Source organism: Hippopotamus amphibius, chromosome 7 (assembly GCF_030028045.1).
Source record: "Hippopotamus amphibius kiboko isolate mHipAmp2 chromosome 7, mHipAmp2.hap2, whole genome shotgun sequence".
Lineage (NCBI taxonomy): Eukaryota > Metazoa > Chordata > Mammalia > Artiodactyla > Hippopotamidae > Hippopotamus > Hippopotamus amphibius.
Window position 1 is genome coordinate 45110667 of NC_080192.1, and position 16819 is coordinate 45127485.

General features: G+C 42.5%; 1 protein-coding gene across 1 annotated transcript in view; it reads right to left on the reverse strand.

Annotated features, from left to right (window-relative positions):
- The window catches only part of TPH2 (tryptophan hydroxylase 2), an 83350-nt gene that overhangs the window by 39738 nt on the left and 26793 nt on the right, over positions 1 to 16819 (reverse strand). Inside the window, exons 6-7 of the mRNA XM_057742133.1 lie at positions 13170 to 13366; positions 9920 to 10055 (exon numbers count right to left, since the gene is read on the reverse strand). Of these exons, the coding sequence (XP_057598116.1) occupies positions 9920 to 10055; positions 13170 to 13366 (333 nt within the window). The remainder of the gene's footprint in view (positions 1 to 9919; positions 10056 to 13169; positions 13367 to 16819) is intronic.

Sequence of the window (16819 nt, forward strand, 5' to 3'; positions counted from 1 at the left end):
TTATGAAGTCGAACTCCTGGATACCGCCCTGGTGGAAATCTTTTTTCCTTTGTTCCCGCAGGAATCATAAGGAAGGCCACCAATGTTACTCTTCTTCACTACAATCCTTCTGAGACCGGCAGAAGTTATTACAGTTATTTTTTTGAAATTTAGTTCAAGAAGCATTTATTGTGTGCCTGTTATATACCAAGTACTATGTTAGGAACCGAGACTTAAAAGTAAATAAGACATAATCCTAGAATAACTCTCAGCAAAAGTCACCTCATGGTTCCATAAAAGAGCAAACAGCAAGCACTAACTTTCCTGATCCAGTGAAAGAAATAGTTTCCAGTTCTTACAAGTACCACAAAAGCGCTCCAAGGGAAACTGTCCATAGGCCTCCTGTTCCCCATCATCTCAGATATTCCTTATTTCTTGAATAAATGAGAGATTTTTAACTCTTTCCCTGTCTGCTCCCCCTCCCCAAATCTTCACTAGATATTAAGGAGGCAATATAACATAATGATTATAAGTACTGTATATAGTCTGGGGTCAGCCCTAAGTCCATGTTGCACATCCCTGTGTAGGCAAGTTACTTAGAGCAGAGCTGTGCAACGGGGCTTCCTGCAATGATGGAAATATTCTGTATCTGCATCATCCAACATGGTAGCCAATTGGTACAGGTGACTCTTGAACATCTTAAATGTGACCAGCACTACTGAGGAACTAAATTTATGGTTTTATTTCATTTTAATTAATAAGTTTAAATAGTCACATCTCTACCATATTGGACAGCAAAGATGTATTGTTTCTTCATCTATAAACTGGAGATTATAAGGGTCCTTATCTCATGGAGTTCTTAAGCAATGTAGTAGGATAATGCATTAGAAACTAAATTCCCAACAAGTTATGTATTATTACACATTAAATTATACTTACACCTAAGTCTATTACATTTCAGTAGGCTTTGCCCTTTGGGAAGATATTTTATCACTTAAACAGGAAGCAGTAAATTTCTATAGGACAGAGGTCATGCCATGTTCATTGTTGGGTTCCTGGTGCTTAGAAAAGCCTAGCACATAATAGATGTTCAGTAGCTGCTTTCTGAACTCAACAAAATAAAGCAGAGATGGTGTGGCTCTACTGCACCATATAGAGGAAAATCCAAGTGAATCCCAAGCAGTTTTCCTACTCTCTAGTGTAGCACAAGGGCTTTGGACTAGGTCTTGGTTTTGCTGTTTTCTAGTTGTGTGTCCATAGGGAAATGACCTGACTTCATTGACCTTTGGAATTGCCATCTGTAAAATGGTGACAATCCTGCCCACCTCACAGCCACAAGTGGAATGCTGGCAACTGAACAGAACACATGCGGGAAATGTCAGATCCCTTTTTCCTTCTCTCCTGTGGTGGCTTCTCTACCTGTCAATAGCTGTAATTCTCTACATGGTAGTGAAGATGTACAACAGTGGTTACCTCTTCCTTGCCTAAATCTCAGTCACTGAATTTCTTCTGAACTTGAAATTTTAAAAAGCAAATATTCCTTAAAAAAATTTTTTCCCAGGTCATCTCTGTCTTCCACACCTGAAGGTACGTAAATGAGCTTCTCCCTGCCAACATGGCACTGAGGGAATACGGATTGTGACTCAGGCGTGGGTGCTTCTGCGTGCTCATTTTGAATTACAGGCACCACACAAGGAAGGCAAACCTTGGCAGGGGTGGAGCTGTGGGGAAAAAAGGGAATCCTGCTTTGAATCTGCTAAAATATATATACACACGCAGCTGAAAGCTTTATCCCAAGTCACTACCATTAACAGCCTAAGAGAACAACTGGGCTCTAGTAGGCACTTAGGCACAAATTTGGTTTCAAAATGCACAGGTTTTAAATAATGTATAGGGTTGTGTGTGGGGTTTTTTTTTAGAGAGTGTCTATTGTTAGAGTGCTCAGGGCTTTTGAGACAAAAGGCTCCCATAAAAAATGCTAGGGGTTATTTTTGCTTTGAGGCACCTCACAAAACTAGACACAATATCATGATTGAAAACTTGAGAGTCCAGATCTAGGAATGTGGCCTTGTAACTAAGGACACGCTGGAATGTTACAAGGCACATCGGCCTCCAAGTGAATTTAAGGCATGCCAAGGAAGAGTGGACCTATTTGGTATTTATATAAAGCCTTTTTCTCTGCACAGATCAAAGCATTATTTCATCAGCCCTCATACAGGGAGGTTAAGTGGTTTGCCAACAGTCACACTGAGAGCTAATAGTGGGCCCTGGATTTCGGGCAGGTGGTCCATAGGGCCTGAGGATGCAGACAGTATCCTCCCACCTGCATCATTGCTCTGTAGTGAGGCACTTTCGCCTTCTTTTTCCCAGTGAAATAAAAGATACCTCCTCTTGATAAAGGGGCAGACTAACCGTGGCCCTGTGAAGATCAAAGGAGAGTGGGCTTCTAACAAAGCCTGGTAGTTGGACCAAACACTGGATGGGACAGCACAGCGCTAGATCATCCAACAGGCACATCCAGTACTTAAGGTTCTGGCAAAGTGGGGCCAGCAAATTAAAGAAACAAAGTGTTACTCTATCTTATACAAAATTTGCAATTGGAAAATCAAGAAAGAAGCTATTCAGCTTCAGCTCACATACAAGTTTTGAGTTTTCCTGTGTAGTGTTACTGTTTAATATGGAATTGTGGTTAATCCCACAGCTGCTGGCACTACTCCCTGAGTTCAAATCCTGACTCCCCTACTTACTAGCTGTGTGACCCTGAGCAAGTTACTTAACCTTTCTGTGCCACAATTTCCTCATCCATAAATTCAGAATAATAATAGTAACTCACAACTCGGAGGGTTGTTGTGAGTATTAAGCGAGTTCACATACAACACAAAATAGTGCCTAGCACATCATAGTTGATATATATGTTTGCTATTAGTAGTAAACAAAATATGTATATATATTATTGTTGCTTCTGCTGCTATTGTTGTTGTTGTTGAAACTATATATGTTGGAGAATGGAAGGGGTGAAAATACTCTCAGGTCTTAGGGCCTCTAAGATCGTAACTGACCTGGGTGTAGCCCAAACCAAATTCCTCCTGAGGGAGAAGTCGGCTGCTAAGCTTGGAGTGTGAGCTCCGGACTAAAATTCAGAAAAGGGAGGCCAGATGGGATCAGCTTTCTGAGAACACTCCATTTTCTGAGAATCGCTGGTACAATGTTGCTCTGCTATCCTGAACAGCAAAAATGATGATAGAACCATGGAGGAAGCCAGTTGGCTGGGCCTGAAGCTTGGCACTGCGTTTGGCAGGGATAAGGGTGATCTGTGGGAAAGAGCAAGGGCTAAACAAGAGCTCACAGGAATGAAGGTTCAGCTCCATAAAGCTCTGGCTTATCCTCCCAGCTCTGCAGTAAGACCTTGCCCAGACTTGAGTTCAGCAAGGCCCGATATTAAAAACACTCATCACGGTGGGGGCTTAAGTCAGACAAGTTCGCAGACCCAGAATCTCTCCGATGGCAGCAAGGAGGGGAAGTTGGGAGAGGAAAGGCCCTTTCTTCCTTCTCGTTACAGACCCAGTGAGGGGCAGTCAACATTTCTTATAAATTTGAAAGCCTGTGTCTTCACCTGCTGATATTGTTATCTAACGAGTGAGGATTCATGTCTGAGCCCCAAGAAAAGGAAACGAATGACATCTGCTAGTTTTAGAGCGGGTTCTGTTCTAATAAGCAAGGGCTAAGCATAAAATTCACTTACTTAGCTTAGAAATAGACGAAAACTAAAGTTAAAAGTAATTCAGTTTTATTTTTCTCGTAAAAGTGGAACACAGAGGCAATTACAAGAAAAATCACCTGACTGCAAAACCTTTTTTAAACTTTAAAACTGTTATATTTAAAAATAACATTAATTGCCCCTAAAGTGTTCAACTGTGACAAGAATGATTTTCCTCAACGCAAATGCATTTAGTTGTAAGATGGCAATAAACGTTGCAATATGAGTCAATGATGTCATGAATTATTCCCTAGTGGTGAAAGTTTGCTCTTTGATTTGAAAAGTGACACACCGGGAAAGAGCAGAAGAGAGACCCGCATCAGTATGTACCGGATCATCAATCATCCCAACGCAGCCCTGAATCTGAAACTCCCCGCCTGAAGAAGCTTATACTACACTGCGCCAAGGATATTTTTGTTACTAGTAGATTAAGCACGACATCTGAAAAATAAAATAGAAGGAATACTTTTAAACGTTTTCATTAAAACATTTGTAAAAGGGATTTCTGGTGCAAAACTGCAGTATTACTTTGGCAACAGCTCTACTGGAAAGACAGATACTGTACTGGCTTGACCTCCAAGAACCGATGTTGAAGAATGTATGTTTATAGTGAAAAATGCCTTGTTGCTTCTTCCTGAGCAGAGGACAAGAGGAAAGAGGGTGGTGCTACGGCTGTGTGTTTCAACACTGCTCTGGGCAATGTTTCACGTCCCAAAGGTACAGAACCATGAGGCATCTGGCCACCTCTGTTCTCCACCCAGAAATCTAGATGGGATGGGTAGGTTTGGCCTATATTGGAGAGAACAAGACTGGATTATAATACCTTAGAAAAAAGGATCTTCTTGCACTACCCTCCTTTATTTCCAAGACCTCTGTCAGTCCACACAGCTTCTGAAGAAAAGCACGAAATCTGGCCCCAGGAGAATATGGTTTTATTAAACTGTATTTCTTATTAAAGAGCTCTGTATTTCTAAGATACCACTGGCTGTCGGGGCTACAGATAAAATTGAAATCATACACACAAGTACATGTGCACACGTAAATTTGGTTAGCAAGTATTCAAGATCCACCTTGCACAAAACATTCAAGAAGTCTGTTGAAACTATGAATAATAGAGACCATGGATCCCTAAAAGGAAGTGTCCAGGGGAGAAAAGCCAAAAGAACCAAGGCAGAACTGGAGGGCTGGGATACATAGGACAGCTGAAAATCCAAAGCGCCCTCTGAAAACCAGAAGGCTGACATCAGAGGCGAGACCAGGACAAAGGAGACCAGGGAGTGAGATAGAGATCCCTCCCTCCGACTCGCTTCTCCCCACAGTGTGCCAAAGACCTTCCTAAACTGAATCTCCACCGACCCTCTCTAGCAAGAATCTTCTAGAGGCAAATCCAAAGATGTTCCTACTTTTCTGATCCACTTTCCACCCTGGGGAGAAGGACCTACTCACTTCAGACACGTACAGCACAACCACACACAGGACAGTCCTGCAGGGACCTGCACCAATGCTTGCCAATCTCAGAGCGTATCTTCTTAATGTCACATTTAAGAAGTTCAAATATAACTCAGAACACATCACAGACTGATGTTTTTTAAGGGAGGGCACTGAGTTTTCCTGCCTTTAAGGTGAGACTATATTCAGTGTTTGTTACCCAAAGCGGGGAAATGTCTTCTTAGCACCATGTGAAGTGCAGTTGGGTCTCTCGCCTTTTCTTCCCCCGCCTTCCCATCTCTCTTTCTCTCATTTTCATAAGGGGGAGGTGGGGAAAACCTCCACATTTCCTTTCCCTCCTCTCCTTCAACTTCACAGTGAACAACGACTTTTTTCTTTGAAATGATCTTTATTCCCAAATCAAAGCAGATGAGCAGACTAGGTTGCCCCTCCCGGGTATGATCTGCAGAGAAGACTATTCTGGTCCAGGTGACCTATCCCCATAGCTTCAACTGGTGTCTAAAATTCTACCATTAATGGTTCATGACTTTGCCTGAAGACACTGAATATATTAAAAATGCCTTATTAATGAAGGTGTGTCCAGTAGCAGTTCTAAAAATCACAGTGAAGCTGCGGGAGGCAGTGGAGAGGCTGCATCCCTGCGGAGGGAGGTGCTACCACCACACAGGGTGCAGCCAGGACTTCCCCTGTTCCCTTCACGCCACAGATCTCAGACTGAGCCTGGGACTCTGTGTATGTCTCAAACCTGGCACCTTCTGGTGGCAGTAGCATTCACAGCTTCAGCCCACTTTGGACTCAGTCTTTACTTTATATGCCAGGTTTGGGGATCCACTCCAACCTCAGTCTGGATCTTCTTGTTCCCGTATTGCCTTTGCCAGCTGGCCTCGAGTTAATTACAGTCTGATGAAGGAGACTGACACGTGAACAAATAATTACCATGCAGTGTTGTAAGTGCTAAAATAGAAGTAAGGCAAAGTGCTACAGGAATATCTAGCTCTGCCTGGGAAAGTCTTCACAGAAAAGGCTGCGACTGAGCTTTAATCCTGAGAATTAAAATGATTTCACAAGAGTCATTCCAGGACAAAGGAACCACCTGTGTAACGGGATGGAGGCATGAACCAGCAGGCTCACGGGGATGGTGAGAAGTCCCGTGTGGCTGGAGCATAAGGTTTTAGAGGGGGCAGAAGGAGACAGAAGATGTGATTTGATAACATCAGACATTTTTTCCCTGTATGTAACAGGGAACCAACAGAGGTTAAACAAGGGAATTCTACACTTAGACTGGTGTTTAGAAAGGAAACAAAGTCTATAGATTGCTTCTAAGAGTACAATAATTGTCAGACAGAGCAGCAATGTTAACATGACCTGTCAAATTTCTTCTTCTCAAACAGCAGCTCTCACTGGGGAAGATGTTGTCGCCCCCGGGGACATTCGGCAATGTCTGGAGACATCTCTGGTTGTCACATCTGGCAGGGGTGGGACCGTACTCTTGACATCTAGCAGGCAGAGGCCAGGGATGTTGCTAAACACCCTACAGTACACGGGACAGCCTCCCACAACAAAGAATTATTTGGCTCAAAATATCAATCATGCCAAGGTCGAGAAACCCTGTTCTAAAAGATAAGGTGGCCCAAGGGTGCAATATGACACGGCCCATGATGGACTTCCCAGAGTGGCAAAGGGGAGAGCAGGAGATTGTGGGGCTTCTCACATTTTTGTTCTGCCACTCTTCACATGCCGGGTGATGCTCACACACCCACGTAACTTAGAGCTCTGCCTCTTTCCCTTTCATTCCACTGAGCGAGAGGGATGCTGTTATTGGAATAACCTTGAATTTGACCCAATTGATTTTTTTGAAAAGGAAATCATTTGTAAACGTCAATACTCGATTAGTGACAAAGTTGCTTGCAATCACAGCATGTAGCTGATCAAAGCATGTAGCTATGCGACAGCGATGTGCAGAATTCCTGCCTCAGGCAGTGCTCCAAGGGAGAGAGAGCCTCGCTTCTAGCAGAATCAGTGACCTTTCAATCCGGGTGGAAACACACGAAAAAGCAACTCTTCCCACCAAGAAAACCAGGAGTCACTGGTTCTCCAGGACTTTCTCTCCTGTCCTCCACGCCAGAACACTCCCCAGGGAACCAACGCCATCTGCCACTGCTTCTTAAATTCAAGTCCCACTACCTGGCCCATTTAGAGATACCAGAATTTTAAAATGTAAAATGGTAAAAAAAACAAGCCATGTTTAAAACCCAATGCGTACTGAGAGCTGGACTGAGAGAATGTATCAAAATACATTCTACCCAGACCGAAAAGGAAAATAAAATTCTTTTTTCAGATAATGTATTTTTGCTGCTTTCACTCTCACTTCCAGCTGCCTCTTCAGGGCTTACCTTTTTCTCATTAGTGCTGCCTCTACTACAACAGTTCAGCAATTGGAGGCAGTTATTTGGAAGCAGAGTACAAGCACCAAGCACAGGAGCCAAGCTGAACTTCACAAATTGGAGACACTGCCCTCTTGTTGGTTCTCAATTGAGAAAATGGGATTCCATTTCAAAGACAATGCCTGTGAAAGTGCTTGGGCAGGAAACAGGACTCCCAACCTAGTGTTTCATAGATTCAAACTACAGCACGTGGCTGGGAAGAGACGTAGGACTTTGTAAGACATAAGGATTAAAGGGCTCTTTACAGAGAATTGTGTCTGCACAGTGTATTTCCGGAAGGATGCAGTGGACACTGGTAGCAGTGGTTGCCGCTGGGGAGGATGTAGCAGGTATCAAGGGAGTAGAGGAGGGAAAATGTCACTGTTCAGAGTGTGCCCTTTTGTAAGCTTTGAATGCTGAATCGGTACATATGTTACCTACTCATAAAATCATAATAATAGTTTAAGAAACAAATGAGTGATATAAAACCCACAAAAAGGAACCTGTTAAAAACAACCCCAGGGTAGCAAATCCCAAGTTTCCACGCTCTGACTTAGCTTCCTCTTGTCTGTGTGGTCCGAGGAGTCATGGAAGGAGAAAACACTCAGATTGATAGCAGGAGCTATAGTCCACGTCTGACCTCTCAGCCCTTATTTCCAACTACCAGGGGCTTCTCCATCTAGAGGCCCCACCCACGGGCCCCTCAAAGACAGGATGCTCCAAACCCAAATCCTCCTCTTTTCTCTCACTTTCCTTCCCTATTCCCTCCAAGCCTAATCCCCCTCCAACAGTTTCAATTATGATTAGGAAAAAACTACCCATTCAGCTTCCCGATCAATTGATAAAAAACTTACCATTGCCTAAGGGACCCTCTCATCTCCTCATCCTCCTTACAGTCACCAAGTACTGTTCATTCCACCTCGGTGAGGTTTCTCACAGAGGTAACCTCTCGTCTTATCCCACTGATGCCTTATAAACTATATTCCTTCACTGGAACGGGAGCTCCTGCTGGTTTTCCAGCTGGTTCATTCTCCACACTTCCCAGCCCCCACTCCCATCATCTTTCTTAGACACGACGACCCAATCATGCTTCGGAACCTTGGACAGCTCCCTGGTGCCTACAGAATTAACCCCAAATGTCCCATTTTGACAAATGACTGTTTTACACTGTGAAAAGAAGAATCATTTCATCCCGAACACACACCTGTGCTCCGGCCACTCTAAAGTAACAAGCCTTGCTCATTGATGCCTCTTTCGTGCCTCCACGTCTTTGTACTGGTTACTCTTTGACTTGAAAGCTGTCCCCTCCCTCCCTACCCTGCTTTATCCAAAAAAAGCAACTCCTACCCACCCTTCCAGATCCCCACTCACTTTATATTTTCTCTGAAATGCCTCTCGGGACTGCTCCCTCCTCTTCACTCCTCTGACACTCTGCACACACACCCCCTTGCAGCCTTAACCACATTCTTTCATAATTATTTATGTTTCTATCTCCCCTGCCAGAATGTGAGAGGCTTTAAAAAAAAAAACAGCTGCTATATTTTATTCATCTTTGAATCCACTGCACCTCCCTGCTAGCACTGCACATAAATGTTTGCTGAATGAATTGGCTGAAAGTACTCTGGTAAAAATGTAACACATTATCCCCCCAATTTTACAGACCTCTGTGGCTAAAATCTCATTTCTTGGCCCTCTCTCTCTCTGCATACCTATTGGCACGCTACCAGGGGTCTCAGGAGGGCCAGTTATTCAAAGGGAACTAACAAAGTGCCTGCTATTTGTAAACAGGGCCATTTGTAAACCCTCTGGGCTAGATTTAAAGATTGCCTTTCTAACTCTGACAACGCTTCTTTGAGCACTCATCCACTCTAAGAAGCGTTTCTTTCCCAAATGTCTGGAGTCCTATAAGTAACCTTTGTTTACCCTGAAAACGCTTTCAGGGAAGCTGAAAAAGAAAAAAACAATGTAGTAACTCTGCAAAGAGCCTCATGGTCAGTGAGCCTCATGTCCCCAGGAAGGGGAGGGGGCTTCAGAGACTCAGCTCTGATCCCTGCCCACTTCCACCACCATCAGCTACTTTATTGCTTAAACCTCCAAGGGCTCTCTGCTCCCCAGAGATAACTTTGGCAGCCCATTAATCACAAGACTCTTCAGGTAAGACAGCATCATAAGCAAAGTGATAACCTCAGTGGCCTGAGGGACAGTGGTCTTTCGGGTTCCTCCACCCAATTTACTCTCAAGGAACGTGAGCACTGACCACTTCCCAGTGCAGTAGTCTCCAGCCAGCCAGGTTTCCAGTGTGGGTACTCACGGTTCCGGGGTGTAGAGGGGGTCCGAGCCATGGCGGATGTACTGAGTACAGTGGAACACTCGGTAGGCCAGTCCTGCCAGAAAGTCTCGAGGACTCAGGTATCCAGCCACTGGCCTCACCGTAAAGCCAGACCTTTCTATAGAGGCAACAGAAAGAGTCAACTAAATATTAACCCGACAGGACTTGACTGTCCAACCAGGGCTTCCTATTATTTATGAGGATGTTCTGGAAACAAAGTAGTCAAGGTCCTAAAACTCCTGACAATTGAATGACATATACTGTTAATAGCTATCGCGTTTGTGGCTTCTGATGACTAAAACACACTCATGAATGATGGTTTCCAGGGGAACAAGACATTCATTAAAATAAACTGGAAAGAATGGTGAAAAAATTTTAAGGATTTAAATTCAGAGGCCAATAGGATAAGAAAGTGCAAATACACAGGAGAAGACTACAATCTAAAGTGACGCTAATTAAATTTTTGGTGGTGAGCACACCGTAGTGTACACAGAAATAGGAATATAAGGTGAAACATATTCTAAACAAATGTGACCTTGATAAGAAATAAATTTGTAAAAAATACATCAGATACAAAAGACTACATACTTTGTGATTCTATTTATATGACGTCCAGAGGAGGAAAATCTATAGACAGAAAGCAGATCAGTGGTTGCCCAGGGCTAGGGGTAGGAACAAGGACTGATCCTAAAGGGGCAAAAGAAAACTTTCTGCCGTGATGGAAATATTGCAAAACTGAACTGTTGTGATGGTTACACAACTCCATAAATTTACTAGCATCATTGAATTGCACAGTTACAATGGATAAATTTTATGTTATGTAAACTATACCTCAATGAAGCTGCTAAAAAATGAAAGACAGAAGAAGAAAGAAAGAAAGAAAGAAAGAAAGAAAGAAAGAAAGAAAGAAAGAAAGAAAGAAAGAAAGAAAGAAAGGAAGGAAGGAAGGAAGGAAGGAAGGAAGGAAGGAAGGAAGGAAGGAAGGAAAGAAAGAAAGAAAGAAAGAAAGAAAGAAAGAAAGAAAGAAAGAAAGAAAGAAAGAAAGAAAGAAAGAAAGAAAGAAAGAAAGAAAGAGAAAGAAAGAAAGAAAGAAAGAAAGAAAAAGAGAGAGATGCTTCCTACGTATTACCTGATATCTCTCTAAAGACACCCAGATAGGGATTCTTTCTACGTGTATGTGGTCCGTGAACACAAAGCTAATTCATCCCCTTGCCTAGCATCATGGAATCACATGAATTCACACTACAGCCTTCTATTGTCAACACCATCGAAACACTTCATTCCACATTGCGATATCCCATTTCTGTGACATTATGAAAACAATTATATTAATTACTGCAATTTGAAAAGGAACACTAAAGCTCTGCATGCTCTATTGGTTTATGGTAAGAGGGGAAAAAAAGCAAAATAAGAAGAATACAAGAAAATCTATGAAATCACCGTAGACTGCTAACCCAGGTAAGGCCTGCCTAATGTTTCCTGCTCACAGAGGCCCAGAAAACTTACAGCAAGAGGGCTCTTCTTCTCTCTGATACCAGCACTGTCAAGGTTCCCATTCTGAAAACCTCAGCTCATTAGGAGAGTATCTCAGAATGGTTAGAAATGGTTTTTAAAGATAAAAATCAATTAAGCGTAGAAAACCAACCCACCCTGGGATTCTGGGTATATACATGGAAAGAACCCTGTTCTCAGGCCTCCTCAGACCTGTAATTTTAACCGTGGTAAATTTATTCTGAAAGTTTTCAGGTGGATTGAGTGCTCCTCCCTTAAAATAAAAAAGATAAGTGTATTTTCTCCTTTTTGTATTTTATGTCAATTAATCCAGTATCCCATGTGTGGGGTACAGGGGAACATTCTTTAATCGTTACATATTTTATTTTCTTATAAATTTAAAAATATATGTATCTACCACATCAACAACTTTGAATTTGTGCATACCATTGCTTAAAAAGTTTCCTTTCAAAATAAATTTGGTATTTTAAAAGTGAGTCAGATAAAAGGAATAAAAATACACACATTTACATTGTGTTTGCTGTGTACCAATGAATGACACAAACTGAGTGCCTGGTACCCAGTTCACCAAAGGTTGGGAAAATCAATAACAATAATAGTAATAATAACTAAAACTCTGCTATGGTTAATATGTGTCAAGCAATAACTTTAGGGCTTTAAGGTATATCAATTAGTTTCCCCTCCCAACCTTGTAAGGTAGATAAAATTATCTCTGTTTGCAGAGAAGAAACTGAGGCACAGAGAAGTTAAGGTAATTTATCTACCTAAGGTCACACAGCCAGCAACCGGCAGAGCCAGGACTCAACCCCAGGCATTGTGCATCCAGAATCTGTGCTGTACCATACCGCCCCTTATAAAAATATTAAGTTGGGTGACAGATATGGCAAAACTTATGAGATGGTGATCAAATTACTAGGGTTTGAGAAACAAAGCAGTGAAAAGCAATCCCCATAGAGAAGTAATCAAGCTCATGGTAAATATACAGTATGTACATAACTCCGTGGGAAACAAAGAGGGACGTGCCAGAGGCAGGGCCATTAGGGAGAATACAATCTAGTTAAACAATGGCATACGGCATTATGTAATTAGGTGCTGATTAAATAACACTCATCAATGGTCCTCAATCTCTTTCAGTAACCAATACCATGGATGACATCCACGCATGGGGCCCTCCCATCATGCTAAGTGTGGTTCTCAGCGGACCAGCGGTCAGACCATGCCTACCACATTCCTGATACGTCCCAGACACAATTTATACTTTAAAATAGCTGATCTGATTGACTGACTGATTTCCCCAGAGGAAAGTCACTACATTCAACTTTATCCATGATATTTCTTCATCCAGTACGTAATTTCTAACAAAGCTAATAAAAAGCGACCTCTGACATCACTCCACGCCTCTGTAGCCGAACAGAGTCGTTCCTGGATCAGAAAAAGCTCAAAGCTGAACTTGCAAATGTTGGTTGGTGTTTGCCATATAAAACAGCGCACCAAGAGAGACTTCACCAAGGCCCCTGGGCTGGGTGAACAGCTGAGTCCATCTCCCCGCCCAGAGGCCCTGCTCTGCTTCCCACAGGTGCCCACGTGTTGGTGCAGTGCTCCTCTTTTTAAATCAAAGGGAGTTCTTCCTTATTTGGAAAAAGGGCGATTGCTGCCACATGCGTCCTTAGACGGCCCATGAGGATGTTGGTTAGGAAGAGACAGCCCGTGTGAAGCTTACCTTTCAGAAAAACCGAGACATCTTCAAGCTGGGGCACGTTGTCCTCCCTGTAGCCACAGTATTTAGTCAGCAGAGGGAAGTTTTTCAAATACTCCCGGCAAGCATGAGTGGGATAGAGTTTGGAGAGCTCTCGGAAAACAACGCCCCAAGTTTTCGTTTCTTCCTCCGTGTACTCCACCCTGGGGATGGGCTGACCACTAGGCAGGAGAGAAGAGAAATGAATGAATCTAGCTCTGGGTTACTGCGTTAACTGTTTTCTCACCTTCATACCTATGCAGATTCTTGTAAAGGGGGACACCTGAGTGTCCAAAAGGATCCCACTAGGTATTATTTTTCAAAGAAAATGCTAACCTTCTAATTTTGTGTATGTGTTGAAACTTTCATATAAATGGTTTAAGTTACGTCTTCACACATCCTTACGAACATTTGATAAGATTTTTGTTCTGACACTGGGACCAGTAACAAGTTACGAGCTCTGGGTTGGAAGGAACTGGCTTAGGTCCGAAGCTGTGCACTGAGAACATTTTCTGCAATCACCTAACAGTAATAAATGGATGCTGTCTTTTGAAAATAAAATTGCCTGTGGGCCCTCCTTTTCCTTTGTGGGGAACTCACCCCAATCTCCTAGGGTAATTTTGAGGTTATTTGTTCAGTGAGCAAAATGTCTGGAAAATACTAAAAGACTATGCTAAATTTAAAAGTGAGAGTTTTGCATACTGCAAGATAGGAACATTTATTACACATCATGCTGAGAGGGGCACATATTAAGCCAAGCCATGTCAGTTAGGAGAGAGGTGAGCAAACTTTTTCCGTAAAGGTCCAAAAAGTAAATATTTTAAGCTTGTGTGCCATACAGTCTCTATCAAAACTGCTCAATTCTGCCACCGTATCTTGAAGACAGCTACGGAAAATATGTAAACACATGAACGTAGCTATATTCTAATAAAACTTGCATTACAAAAGCAGGCAAGGGGCCAGATTCAACCCATAAATCATAGGCAGCTGACACCTGGTTTGGAATACTGAGAGGCAGCCCTGGACTGGAGTGGTCAGGGAGAGCTTCCTGGAGGAGGCGCAACTTAAGCTGAGCCTTGTTGGCCAGGTAGGATCTGCAGGTCCCCTGACAGAAAGAAAGATGAGTTTAAAAATACTCTTCTAACAGCAGCCAGCAGCCATGAGCAGGGACCATAGCTCCTGAGGCCACATGAGGCCAGGAGAACGGGTAGAAAGTGGACATGTGCTTTTGCAAACTATCGCTTGAGGAGCTAGCCTCTGATTAAGAAACCTATCCTGAAAGTGAAAACTTCATGACATTCTCAACAGTTACCTGCAGCACTCCCCCACTGCCCTCCCTGGCCACTCGTCACAAGTTCTGCCCCCGCAGTCAGCAAAGACACATACAATGTGTGGACGTCCAATACACACACATAAAGCGAGGGATCCTGCCCCTGCGATCTACATAATCCAGTAACCAGCCTGCACAGGCAGCAGCTGCCCCCCAGGGCTGCTGCAGCTTCAGGCACCTTCAACAAGCTGGGGTCATTCAGAAGCACCCCCGAGGTAGTGAGAAAGGGCAGGAGGGCAGTAGCAAGAGCAGGCTCACGAGCAGATCCCCGCCCCAACCCTCTACACACTTCAGCGTTCTTACCAAAATGCTTTTTGTTTAAGGTTCAGGCCCAAAGGTGGTCCCTACTACCTCAAATTATTTTTATCTAAAAAAAAAAATTAACTGCAGTACGAGGGATGAGGGAATAACGTGCACTGAAGAAAAAACAGAAATTAACATTTGTTTTCTCTAAGTACCAGGACTAGGGCTTACGACAAACCAAATTAGAACAAGATTAGCCTTGTTTAAATTTGACTGTTGATAACAAATAAAAAATTACAACCCGACAAATATTTGCTGAGAAGATCAAGACTGCTAAGACTCGGCATCTGTGATGAGTTTAGAAGAAAGCTTGAAATGGAAAGATAAAAATAGAAAGGATGTAAGGAAATAAAAATATGGACGGTCTGCCTCTGGTACCAGAAAATTCAACAAAATCAATTTGAATTGGGGAAGCCAATAAAGCTAATAAGGGCTGTGCACAGTCAGAAGATTGAAAGCAATGAGGCTGAAACAATAAATGAAATATTGAGAAGCCATTTGAAAAGAATCGTTAGGTCAGACTTTCCTCTTTGATTTCAATCTGCAAACATGCAGTGTTTCAAAAGGGAGCCAACTATAGCCAAAAGGAAGCAGCAGAAGAAAGACAAGTGTGAGTTCAGGTAGGAGGAAGGAGTTATATAGACCTTCCTCCACTCACAGTGGGGTTACCTCCTGGTAAACCCAATGCAAGTTGAAAATATCATAAGTCGAAAATGCCTTTAATACACCCAACCTACCAAACAACATGACTCAGTCTAGCCTACCTTAAACATGCTCAGGACACTTACCTTAGCCTACAGGTGGGCAAACACATCTAACACAAAGTCTATTTTATAATAAAGGGTTGACTGTCTCATGTCATGTATGGACTACTGTACTGAAAGTGAAAGACAGAATGGTTGTCTGGCTATAGAACGATTGTGAGTGTGTCAGCTGTTCACCCTGGAGACTGGGTGGCTGACTGTGGCTCCCTGCCACTGCCCAGCAGCACTGGAGAGAATTACACTGCATATTGAACTGGAAAAAAAAATGATCATAATTCAAAATTCGAAATACAGTTTCTACTGAATGCATTTCACCTTCACACCATGGTAAAGTAGAATCATCCTAAGTCGGGTACCATCAGTACATATCTGTTCCTTAATAATGAATTTCCAGCATTGCAATCTTGGGAATACAAATGGTCACATACAGTCTCATCTGTTTCCACGTGTCTGTCCTGCCTGGGTAACTAATGAGCCTGCTCTTTGAGTTAATGGATGGTGCAGTGCACCGCAGCTACCCTAAACAGGTAAGTCTGATCCCATCAAGAGATTTCTCACACCACTCTGACCTCCACATCCCGGGTAACTAAGGTAAATGTTTAAAAATCAACTTTGCACAAAGTAAAGGCTAATTTTATCCATTTAATTTCTGTTAAAAGTATCCCAAATACAGAAAAAATAAGAAATTTCTCATTTTCCTATGTAGTTAATACAGTGTATAGTAATAGTTCATCTTTGAGAACTCACTATTGGCCAGACACTTTTTTAAAGTTAAGTCTTTTGACACAACTTAGCCCATTTGATTCTCACAACTCCATTGAGGCAGACCCCCAATTTACAGATAAGAGTATTAAGACTCAGAGGAACTAAGCCATTTGACTAAACTCATGGCGCCAAGATTAAAACCCCGTCTGTCAAGCTCAAGACCAGCTGTGGTCTTCATTGATAAGTATACCCCAATCAAATAAAAAATTTATCCCAGGCACTAGCTTATTTTCACATACCAAATTAAAATAAGGCTTATAGGTATGTGTACTTATACACAGAACACCTCATATACAACCATACATAATCATTATAGTAGCATGTATTTGTAGGTCACATGAAGTACTTTCATATTTAGTGCTTGGGGCACCAGGAATGCAGGGGCACCCATGTATTTTTTTTAAAAAAACTTTGAAATTTGACATTTGGAAAAATAAAAATTGTCGTCAAGAGAAAAATCGAAATGTGTTGCA